The 13164-nt window shown below is 34.7% G+C and overlaps 1 protein-coding gene across 4 annotated transcripts in view; it reads left to right on the plus strand.

Annotated features, from left to right (window-relative positions):
* Cdh18 (cadherin 18) overlaps window positions 1–13164 on the plus strand; it is a 319968-nt gene that overhangs the window by 264722 nt on the left and 42082 nt on the right. For all 4 annotated transcript variants that reach the window (XM_050120488.1, XM_050120490.1, XM_050120491.1 and 1 more), the window contains exons 7-8: window positions 2966–3219; window positions 10658–10794. In XM_050120488.1, coding sequence (XP_049976445.1) covers window positions 2966–3219; window positions 10658–10794 — 391 coding nt within the window. The remainder of the gene's footprint in view (window positions 1–2965; window positions 3220–10657; window positions 10795–13164) is intronic.

Consider the following 13164-nt stretch of genomic DNA (forward strand, 5'->3'; position numbering starts at 1 on the left):
AGTCTAAAGATTTTTAGAATTATTTTTTGATTTATAAATGATAAGTAGTTGTACATGTTTGCCACAGTTACAATATAGGAAAATAATATATTGCCCAATTTATATACTTCTGTGATTATAATACAAAGACTAATATGCTTGGTATTGAACACACAATTCTGAACTATACAGAATAAATGAATGATAATATTTCCTCCCAAATTTTCTATGTGTGTAATTCAATATCACCAATTTTTGTTCAGAAATAACACTACTAAAATGTTCCTATTTGTGGTAGCAAACTTTTCTTCAAATTTCTGACCCAACCTGAAATTATTCTCTCCATCCTTTGTGGCTACAGATGGTCCCTATCCATCCATCTGCCAATCTTGGCAAGCAAGTTCCCCAGGATGATTATCTCTGCTTGGAGGTAGTTAAACTTATATTAGATGATCATCATCACGAAACCATGTGTCCACACAAACAGCCTGTACCTTAGCATTAGGTGGGCGGCATTAAGACATGTGAAATCTTTTTTGCCAAAGGGACCTACTAGGAAATGTGTGGTCTATCCTCTCTGTTGCGCAGCCTGATAATAACATCAAAATGAACTTAATATGGCCAAAAATTTCCTTCACTGATTTTTCTGAATTGAAGGGAGTAAAATTCTGTAAAAGTGAATGAATGAAGACAGATGTTTTATAATCCAGTGCTGTGAGAAAAGACATGCTAATCACTATATCAAAGCAAATATGACCCACACTGTAGAAGGATTAGAACATTGGTCAGGAAGTTTTACGCCAAAGTAAGTTTAATAACTAATATTATAAACATTGATCTTAAGCAATATGAGACCTCTTGCCTTCTGCTTCCTATCAGTGACATATACAGTTATGAATAGCCAGGCCTAGATATAAAGAGGACAGTGTTGTTGTGGAACACATACCAAATTATAAAATAAGATAAATTAAAATTTAAGATGACAGGTATGTAAACCATGTAAAAGCCTGGTGCTCCTGGTGGGAGGGAGGGAGTGTCAGGTCCGCTGTGACTGGAGTTACAGCTGTGAATTTCCATGTGGGTGCTAGGAACCAGCAGGTGGTACTCTGAAAGCAGTGTTCATAATACAATAAGCATTTATCCAGCACCCTCTGGTCCCTGAGGGGCAACAAATGTTCACAAACTTTAGAATATCTTATTTAAACTAGAGTAAGGTTTTTAAAGGAGTGAGAGACAGATTCTTTCTTTAAAGCATAGTGGTACCTAGAAATTTAAGGTATCAATGTGTACATCCTGACAGAACTTAGATCTTCTTAGTTTTTTGTTTGTTTGTTTGTTTGTATTGTTTTTCAAGACAGGGTTTCACCGTTGCTTTAGAGCATGTCCTGGAAGCAGCTCTGGTAAACCAGGCTGGCCTCAGGCTCACAGATACATCTGCCTCTGCCACCCTAGTGCTGGGATTAAAGGCATGTGTCACCACAGTCTGGCTCAGAACTTAAATCTTCTTGAAGAGAGTTATTAATTATTTTCAGTTTCAGTTCTTTTGCAAGAAAGCAACTTCTAATTAGTAGGTTTGATACTGAAGATTTAATTAACTCACCACTAAAAATGTGTAAATCTAAACGATTTACATTATCCAAACTTTCTTATAACTAAATCTGAGATAATTTTGGTTCCCAAACCAAATGCAAACATAAATGTGCAGCATGGTTAGTATTTTTCAAGCTTTCAGTTATTAAAAAGTCAATTTGCCTATTGACATGCATACCTGTATCAGTTTGCATCACTGCTAATATTCATAATATTCAATATTACATGCAACGTTAATATAAAATACTTTTTTGCTATATTTTCCTATAATAATAGAATGTCTTTTTGAGACAAAGCATTGGTTGATATCATTGCACATAAAGTCAATTCATGATGCCCAACATAAAATTTTAATGGAAGGTAGATATTAGCTGAAGGACTGGTTGTGCTATTAAGTTATAGAATGATTACCTAAGGAATCAGGCTAAAGGTTCATTCCCCCCAAAACAATAAAAGCTGCAATTGGAAAATGGAAAATTAAGGAAGAAACTGAAGGAAATATAATGACCAATTAATAAAGTGTCAAAGCTAAAAGTTTTAAGCAAGTGAAGAAAAAAAGGCAGCTTTTAAAACTTTGATCTAAATATCATAATATAATAAAAATATAAGAAAGAAAGTAGAGTAAATAGAACAAGAAGTAAAACAAAAGACAAACATAAACTATATAATTTCTATATAGCAAATAACACAAATATTAGAGTGAAGAGAGAATAAACAAAAAAAAGAACCTTGGGGGAGGGCTTAAGGGGGGGGAGAAGCAGAAAGGGGAGCAAGTAGAAATGTAGAGTTCAATAAAAATCAATAAAAAATTTCTAAAAAAAGGAAAGGAGAAAATATTGTCAATACATTTGATACATTGTATCAAATGGTGTATTTGAGAAGGAGTGAGGAGCACAATTCTAGAAGGAACTGAAGTCAAAAAGGAAAATCACCAAACATCCTATTTAAAAGAAGGAAAATATTATGAAATAATGTGAGGTAAATTACATAAATGTTAATTGTTATGTTTTTCAAATTTCCAACAAGTTAGCAGCAGCTATTTTTAGATTATCTGTCTGATAATTCCTGGTTCATGGGGATGGGGAGAACTAGAAAGTGTCTCTGTGAATGAATATTATTTTCCTGGGGGGAGTTTACTTCTGCATGTGGTGTAAACACATTCTAAGGCTATATAAAATCCCTATGGATTAAGTCTGGAGTTCCCATGAGTTCCCTTTTGATATCATAATTCAGAAAAACATTATAGCTTTTTTTTAAAAAAAATAAAAGTAATTTGACTTCTTTCTGCTCTACGAAAAAGTAATTTGACTTCTTTCTGCTCTGGTTTGGAGAAAAATAACTGCATTGTTGAAAATGTGGAAGTTCTAATGATGGCTATCACATTGTTCTTCTGCAGCCACTGAACTATGAAAAAAAGAAGTCTTACACACTCAACATTGAAGGAGCAAATACACACCTGGACTTCCGCTTTTCACACCTTGGTCCATTTAAAGATGCCACAATGCTGAAGATCATTGTTGGGGACGTGGATGAACCACCCCTCTTTTCTATGCCTTCCTACATCATGGACGTCTATGAAAATGCCAAGATCGGAACAATTGTTGGCACCGTCTTGGCACAAGATCCAGACAGTGCTAACAGCTTAGTAAGGTATGGTATACTCTTGATCGCACAGGCTCTTGAAGATGTGGTTTATGTCTCAATTAATGTGATTCAATTTAGTTAAACACATATCCTCAATCCTCACATGCTTGAAAAGGAGCTAGCTGGTTTTTGTCCTCTACCTTTGGGAGAGTTCCACATTAATAGCCTTACACTGCTCAAATCCCTACCTATGTGTTTTGTTGATGGGTATGTCTAGGTTATAGTGGTAGAAGGTTGCTAACTGAAAGAGACACAGAAAAGAACTCAGGACACCCAAACTCTAGTCAATAAAACATTTCACATGATGAAGAATTCTCTTTCCCCAAATACCCATATGTCTAAAGGTGAGAAACTCTGATCCATCAGAAGACAAAAGAACTGTTATAGGAACTATACTCATATAAACAAATTTACAAGATCTTTCTAGAAGAGTTTCTCATTGCATGGAAGCTGTGTGCTATGTGGCCATGTGAGTGTTCCCACGATCATATATTAATGACCAAAAATTGGTTAGTTCTGTGACTAACTTATCATCCTCTGATAATCCTCATTGATTCAGTTCTTTCCTCATGTATTGGAAAGGGAGCTGAGCATTCACAGCATTAGATGTTGCTGGAGAGGGATGATTGACACATAGTCTTCACATGCTAATAGGTTTATTAGCATAACCATTATTTTATGCTTTGCTTTGATTCAAAAAAATAAAATGAATTTACTTTAGTAGCCTTGAAATAATTAGAAACTCAAAAGCTGTTATTAGTGGATAATTTACATAACATTCATTCTTGATTTTAATAAAAACGTGTCATTCACATAAGATTCAAGGTACAAACAATGAGGAAAAAAGAGAAAAAGAAAATATAACAAAAATACAAACGTGCCCCATATCTTCCTTTATTGAGGGTCAAATGTTTAGTAACTAAGAAACATTTCTCATAAGAGATGCACCTTACACTGCGCAAGGAAATTCAATTAATTTCCTACTTGTAGGACTGATAATAAAAGTAATAAGCAGCATTGAAAAAGATAAATGGGAAGAAAAATAACTGAAATCAAATATATGTCTTTTAATTATTAAAAGAAAAATGAAATACCATCAATTATATTTAAAAAATGTTTAATTTTAACGTTTTATGTTTTAAATAGACAAATTAATATAAAATTTAGCTTATTGACTAATTTATACTGTTTTTAATTCAATCATAAGTATGCCTTAATCAAGAGTACCAAAGACTCCAAATATAATGGTGACAATTCCCCAGAATCATTTAATAAGAAATGAATAGAGACAGAGAAAGTAGGGTCATATTTAAAATTAGGTGCCTCGGCCCTTGACTTGTGTTTTATTAGTATCAATTACATACTGCTAAGAAAAACATACAGATTAAGACTGTAAAACACAATGCACATATGACAGATAAGATGAAAGGGGCCTACAGATGACTAGAGCAGTCATGATTTTTTCACTGATGATGATGCTAAGATATAAGTTCTGAATGATGGAGTGTCAAACAACAAACTGTAATAGTTAAACACTCTACCCACATAGCTGCTATACAGCTAACAATATAAAAATTCTCTCAAGATATTACAGGCATCTGATATATAACATGTATTCTGGTTAATATAGTTTATGCATTGTCTCCATGGAATTTTATTAGAATGTTATACTGAAGTATAACATCAGATTTACCAAATGACAAATGGTACTTTTGGTTTATTTACTTAGAATGATTACTTTCCAGATGTTTATATGTTTCAGGCATTTCTTACCTTAACCTTTTGAAAGGAAGTTTTAAAATATGAAATATAGCCCTACTTCAGATCTGTGACCTTTAGTTAAGCTGCAGAGAAATTCAAGCTTCCATGATACGCCACATCTTGTGAGATAATTAAAGATTATTAAACTTTATTCAAACTATTATTCATAATCTTACAAAACTGCTACATAGCAAAGAAATATCTGTGAATTTCCTTTTCCACCCACATACTGAATTTGCAAATGTATAAAGGGTAATAACAGAGAAATAATCTATACTTTAATCTAATACTATTAGAGCAAAACAATATAGAAATGTATTTTTGATACAAGCTTAAAATTAAGTTTTGGATGAAAGAGACAGAATAACATAGAGCAAACCCTTATAAGGAATGAGATTATGAGAGTCTTGAAATGAAAAAGAACTCTTCCAACACACTTTAAAATGAAAATTATCTTTGCCCTATGCCTACACTATCAAAGAGAAAATAGAGTACCAAGTGAAGAACTAAGTGATTTGTTTATCATAGCATTTGTTGAAAGGAAATATTTGATTCAAGGCAGTCACTTTTGATATTGATGCATGTACATACATATATGGAACAATTAAAGACAAAATATGCCATGAAGAAAACACATGGGAGTTCCTGGAAGACTAAGAGGGAACAAAGGGAAGAGGGGAATGATGTAATGATATTATAATAAGTAGATTAATTAAAAAATAATTTTTCAAATTGTCCATATGTCTCTCATTTATAAAAAAAAATGTGCATTTCCCCATTTATCAGTTGAATTGATTCCTTTTGGCATTTACTTTCTGAGGTGTGTGTTAAAACTTTTTCTGATTGGAGTGTTCAGTTGATTGAGAGATTGACAAGACTGAACTCTATCCCCAGCCTGAATCTTTTATATAGTCTAAAAGTAATCTTCTCCACAATGGATAATTAAACATTTTCTCCCATTCTATATTCTACATATATACTTAATTGATGTTTTATTGGTACAAAGAGACTTCTAAATTGTTATGAGGTATTTGTACAATGTGTGAAGATGTATTGCTTTGACTGGTGCAACAAAAGCTGAATGGCCAATAGATAGGCAAGCATGCATAGCTTTCTGCCTGTGTCTTGGTCACTAAAGTGTTAATTTAAATAATAAATTTCAGCTTATTTTCATAAATTTAAGTTCTTTCATTTTTCTCACTGTTTGAAATATACATACTGGATTAACAGATGCAAATGTTTTATGTCATAGTAGGATGTGGTAAAACAGATAAGCATATTATAATTTATTATAATAATTTTAATATTATAATTCTGTATAAAAATAGAAACTGACAACAATGTATTACTAGATAAGGTGCAAATGCAGCATTATATGCTGGTGTTAAATTATTAATGATTACACTGGAGACAGGTCCCATTAGGGGGAATTTAGGGACTACTGGGCCAATAGAAATTAGCAACAAGTCAATTGGACTTCCTGTAGTCTAAGTCTACAACATTATGAATATCTCACTTGATTAATGGCCATATATTATAAGAGCTTTCAGTGGATTGTATTAGTATTTTCATTGGTTAACAAGCATCTGCCGGACAGAAAAGAAATACCATGAAAAACTGTGTATTTTGTTTAACAGTTATAGAAACGTTTAGTTATTTGCTCTTTGGCCCAGTGTTCTGAACACATGGAGGTAGAGAAACACATGGTGAGAGCACGGTTGGAGGAACATCATGGTGAGCATGAGCAGGGACATTGCTACAGGGGAAGCCAGGGGAGACAAAGCTTCAACTTCATGTGGGTGGGACCTACTTCCCCTACCTAAACCATACCTTCCAACTTTCGCAACTTCCCACTAATCACTTCGTAGTCTGAGTCCATCTAAACATTAATCCATTGATTGCATCAAAAGCTTCACTGCCTAACTTTCTCATGAGAATCCTCACATGTGCACCCAAAGTTGTGCTCCACTATTTAATAGGTATTTCTGAGCATAGACATTGAAGATTTTACATCATGTATAGATGCTATTGCGATGGCTATTTCACATGTAATATAGTGATTATATAACTGTGGCAAAGCTATAATTTTGTACAAGTTTCTTTTGTACATAATTATTACTGATTATATATATATTAATTATATACAGTGATAAGAACATAAGTGCTTTCCCATTCAAGAATTTCATATACTTTGAGAGTCAGGTAATCTTCCTTATATATTATGTCCCCCAACTCCTCTCAATTTCCCATATGCATGTGTGTGTCTATAAAATAAAGTCTACCAAAATGTGCGCAATATCTAGTTTTAACTATTTTCATATAAGCAGCATAGTTTTATTCAGTATGATTGGATGAAATTCTATGTTTGGGTATTGTATTTTTTATGTATCTATTCATTATCGACAGACCCCTAAGCTAATTCTCTAATATGGTTCCTGTAATTAGTGCTGCACCGCATCTTCTGTGCACATACTTCTGGGCTGTACTGAGCGTCCAATGCCCTAGTGTAAACCCAGAAGTGACACAGTTGTTTCGCATGATAGCAATCATACTGCCTGTTCACAATGAACGGGCTATTTTATAGTCACAATATCAGTGTATAAGGGTGTTCCTGGGCCCTAAAGTCTTCCTCGGGGGAGGGAGTGAAAAGGCGCAACGTCAGTCAACACAGACGCACGGAATCAGGTAAAAGGCTTGCGGCAGACTTTTATTTAACAAGGAGGAAACACTTATAAACCATCCAGTACCCGGGCATTCTGATAATTGACACTTGTCATCTCACGCTCATCCTTCACTGGCTAGGCACCATCAGGACCTCTGCCAGCTCCAGGCAGACGCAAGATTGGCTCCTTTGGGCCTGGTAGGCCCGAACTTCTTACATAAGGGTTCCGTGATTCCCTGAATCCTCAGCAGCATTTCTTTTAACTTTTGAGTGGTTGTCATCTGTCTGCAATCTGAATATTGCTTGACTTTACATCTCACTGCAGGCTAAGAGGATGATTTTTTTTTTTTTTTTTGTTTTGAGACATGGCTATTAGTGTTCATTTCTTCCTACATTTCCAAACCTTGCTCGAGATACTGTATCATTGGTTCTTATGCCTCCGTGCTCATACTTTATCCCCCACTGGGCTTGTTCTACCACCTATTCTCATAAAAAGATCATACTGCTTTTGGTCTCTAAAGGCTTTTTTAATATTAGCTCCATACTTCCTTATTTTCTTTTTCTCTCTTAATTTTCTTCCAAATTGGATGCCACTATCCCAGTGAGAGACTTTATGCTGATTTATTGTGAATCCACATGTTTAGATAGCACATTAGAAATCCATACAATGTTTTATCCTTCCTTCCATTCCTTTCATCTGAGTGTGAAATCATTGCTGCATTATGGCAATCCCTCATCTCTTATCCAGCTCCGTTAGTGTGTTTCTCACTTGTGTAGCACAGCACAACTGCCACAAAGAAACCATCAGCACCTTGGTCATTCTTACAGGTGTATGATGCAATCTCAGAGTTGTTTTGAGTTGCATTTCTCCGATGATTAAAGATGTTGCATTTTTCCTTCAGTGTCTTTCAGCCATTTCACATTCCTCTGTTGAGGGTTCTCTGTTTAGATCTGTACTCCATTTTTTTCAATGGATTATTTGTTCTTTTGGTGACCAATTTCTTGAGTTCTTTTTATATTTTGGAGATCAGACCTCTGTCTGATGTGCACTTAGTGAAGATCTTTTCCCATTCCGTAGACTATCATTTTGTCTTATTGACCATATCCTTTGCTTTACAGAAGCTTTTCAGTTTCAGGAGTTCCCATTTATTAATTGTTTCTCTCAGTGTCTGTACTACTGGGGTTATATTTAGGAAGTGCTCTCCTGTGCCAATGCGTTCAAGTGTACTTCCCACTTTCTCTTCTGTAAGGTTCAGTGTGCTTGGCTTTATGTTGAGGTCTTTGATCCATTTGGACTTGAGTTTTGTGCATGGTGATAGATATGGGTTAATTTTTATTCTTCTACATGTTGATATGGAGTTATGACATCACCATTGGTTAAATATGCTTTCTTTTTTCCATTTGAAAATTTTGCTTCATTGTCAAAAATCAGATGTTTGAAGCTGTGTGGATTAATATCTGGGTATTTGATTTGGTTTCATTGGTCCTGCTGCCTGATTTTATGCCAACACCAGGCTGTTTTCAGTACTATAGCTCTGTGTATGGCCAAGATCAAAAACACTGATGACAACTTATTCTGGAGAGGTTGTGGGTAAAGGGAGCACTCCTGCATGGCTGGTGAGAATGCAAGCTGGTACAGTCCCCTTTGGATGTCAGTGTGGCAATTTCTCAGAAAATTAGGAAACAACTTTCCTCAAGACCCAGTAATACCACTTTTGGGTATATTGCCAAAGGATGTTCAATTGTGCCATAAGGACATGTGCTCAACTATGTTCAAGCAGCATTGTTTGTCATAGCCAGCACCTGGAAACAACCTAAATGCCCTTAGACCAAAGAACGGAAAAGGAAAATGTAGTAAACTTATACAATGGAGTACTACATACCAGAAAAAAAAACTACATCTTGATTTTGCAGGCAAATGGATAGAGCCAGAAACAGCATTTTAAGTGATGTAACCCAGACCCAGAAAGAAATTACCACATTTACTCACTCATAAGCGGTTTTTAACTATAAAGCAAAGAAAACTAGCCCATAAATCACAATCCCAGAGAACGTAGATAACAATGAAACCCTAAGAGGGACATACATAGATTTAATCTACATGGATAACAGTAAAATAGAAGATCTCCTGAGGAAATTGGGAGCACAGGGATCTTGGGAGAGGGTTGAAGGGGAAGAGAGGGAGAAGAGAAGCAGGAAGGGGAGCAGAGAAAAATGTAGAGCTCAATAAAATATCAATAAATAAAAAAAATAATCAGCATCTTCCCTCATGTACTAATGTGTCTCTTTATTTATCTAAAGTTCTTCTCATTGTCTGTATGAGAATAAAACTTTTTTAAATCCATACTTATTGCTAATTAGTTCAGAACTCCATACATATGTACAGTATATTTTGAAAATAGCCACCCTCCAATTCCCTTACAACTCTTCCCAGATCCACAACCCAACCCATCTATTCTCTCTCTTTCTCTCTCTCTCTCTCTCTCTCTCTCTCTCTCTCTCTCTCTCTCTCTGCATATATATATATATGCACACACATATATATTCTTTGCTTTTTGTTTAAAAACCACTTGTGACATATGTATATATATGTGTATATATATGACACATATAGAGTTGGTCTGGGGTCATCTAGTGGAACATAGTTCTTCCTCCTGAAATGTTGACTGGTTGGATCCAGCTGAGAGCAACATGATACAGGTGTTTAGAATTGACATGGGTTTCCTATAAGAGAAGTATTTTATCTTAACTACTGAAGCACCTCTCCAGACCAAAACCTACGGCTTATTTTTATTCATGAAATTTATTAGTTTTTCTTCAATATGTTAATATATGATTTAGCTATTAAAAACAACTGTTAGAGGTTATATAAAATACAATTCTTAAACAATTCTTAGGTCAAATATAGACATTAAAATGTAGCTGCATTTTAATGCACTTTATTTAATAACTTCACTATTATGTTATATTGTTCTTATTTACCATTCCTTACATGGAAAACTTTTATCTTTTTTCTTCCAGGTATTTCATCAATCACAATGCTGAAGAGGACAGAGTTTTCAATATTGATGCCAATACTGGAACCATTAAGACTTCAAAAGTTCTTGATAGAGAAGAAACACCATGGTACAATATCACAGTGACTGCATCAGAGAACGGTAACCAGCTTTATGTATCTCAAGGAACAATGTCATTGTGCATGGGATCACAGGCAGAGATTTTCTAGCTAGCCAGGCACGACCCGTTTCTCTTTTGTCAGGATTTTGCAGAATGTATACATGAAGCCATTCTCATATCCATAATGTAATGAGTTTTATTGTTTTTACTTCAATTTCATCCAGCATGAAGTTAGAAATTGATATGATGGAGTGATTAGTCCTCATCCTTGAGTCAAGAGTGTCTGATTTTCCTCTTAATTGTGCTAATTTCCTGTTTCATATGCTTATACTTCACTTATGCTACCAAGTCTTATCAGTAAGGGTACTTACTATCAGGCAGTTCAGGCTCTAGATATCATTAAAAAACCCTTACTTGAATTAGCACTTATAGCATTTACACTGAAAGAATTTGTTGGAAAATCTCAACTGTGTATCTAACATCTCTTTGAGCAAATTATACAAGACAAATCTGAGAAACTGGACACATATCCAGGGCAGTGCAAAAACACCCAAGTGCACAGAAAACAACAAAACCAACAAAAAGAACACAAACACACACACCTTCACATGCACACAAAGTAATTTTTTGATGTTGAAAAAAGCAAATATTAATATAAATCAAAACAAGATATCCATAAAGAAATCTGTTATCTTGATAATGGTGTCTTAATATTTTAGGAAATATTAAAAGCACCTCAGTTTAGAATGTTAGACAAAAATGACATAAATATTTAAGAAATATTCCAATATACATGACAAAAATAAATATAATTAAATGTATATTTTAGAGGGAAAAATATTGCTATGTAAACAGAAATCATGTTCTTTATTTTTGTAGATGAAACAGGATATAAAAATATTTAAAGACATTCATTTAGATAATTTTGGCATGGTATATGTCTTTTCTTCTAAAGTATATAATACAGTTTTCTCTCCATTATCACAAATGGATGTTGAAACACTGTCATTTTTCCTGAAAGGTAAGGAAAACCACAGATATGCATCCTATCTCTCTAGAATAGATTCTTCTGGTAATTCTTCCAGCACAATTAAAGAGTATGTGATAACTTCTAACTAAACTGTTTCACTTAGAATATTTTTTATTTTGTACTGGCATATTCATGTGAAAATACAGCTTCCTATATTGTGTGAATCTAGCATCTTTTATTTAACTCTTTTTACTGTAATATTTCAGTGTTGTCTTACATTTAGGTTATTAATAATATTTTTGTTCATATTTGCCTGGAAACGCAAGGGTAAGAATGTTTCCACACCATTTCTTTGAGTGTTTTCTTTAATGTGGAACTGCTGTTTTATATACCAATTCCAGTTACACACACTCGGAAGTATGGGGCCATTCACTAGAGCATGGTCAGCCTACCAGAAGGCACCTCCATAAAGAAGCCATTAATTCTCCATAGCATTCCAGCCATGGGTGGGATCATCATGAGCTTCTCCATCCATGTTGAAATCTTTCCAGGCTTAATCTTGTTCTGGTAGTCAGTCCTGTGAGTTCATCAATTTTTATGTGTCACAAGCCACTTTTGGGGTGACTTCTGCCGTGGTCTTGCAAGGGCGGTTTCATACCTTTTGGGGTAGGAGCTTGAGGATTAGAAATGTTGGGTAGGAGGAACAGAGATGAGAAAGATACAAAGAGACACAGGATAGGATAATCCCTGCAAGGCAACTCAGTGGATCATGAATACTGAATTTGTCCACATTTATCTTCTACATCTTTATACTTCTATACAAAAGGGGGGAGAAGGCAAAAGACTGCTTTAACATGACACAAAGGACAACAAGAACAGTTACTTGCTTCAGTACTTGACATCAAACCATTATTTCCTGAGTAAAGTATTTGATGGTTTGGGCAGGAATGTGCAGTGAACACCCTGCACCTAGTTTCCTGTAGGCAGCAACTCCCTATGTCAAACCTTTTATTTTAAATGAATGAGCACAAGAATATGCTTGAATTCTCTAACCTCTGGTCAGGGGTGAGCAGATTAACCTCTACTGGCCATCTTAAAGACCAAAACACCAAGTAACCACACCCTAAGAGAATATCTTATTTTGTAGCCACACCTGTTTTCAATGACTATGGAAGACCAAAAATAAGCTCAAACTCTCTGACCTTCAAACAAGATGGAACAGGCTCACATCTGTGTGCGTCCTGACACTTTGTCCTGTCTTTTCCCGAAGAAACTGTGTCACTGTGTTCCTTCCAACTTCTAAGTTTTATAATGTTTATGCCTCTAGATTTATTTAAATTGTATTTTCATCATATTACTAGAGAATAGATAAAGCAGACAAGAATAGGTTAATTTCATATCATTCTGGCTAGTTTTCATTTACTAAATCCCCAGATTTAAA

This window comes from Alexandromys fortis, unplaced genomic scaffold, assembly GCF_014885135.2.
Source record: "Alexandromys fortis isolate MF-2015 unplaced genomic scaffold, M_Fortis_MF-2015_v1.1 scaffold_191, whole genome shotgun sequence".
Classification (NCBI taxonomy): domain Eukaryota; kingdom Metazoa; phylum Chordata; class Mammalia; order Rodentia; family Cricetidae; genus Alexandromys; species Alexandromys fortis.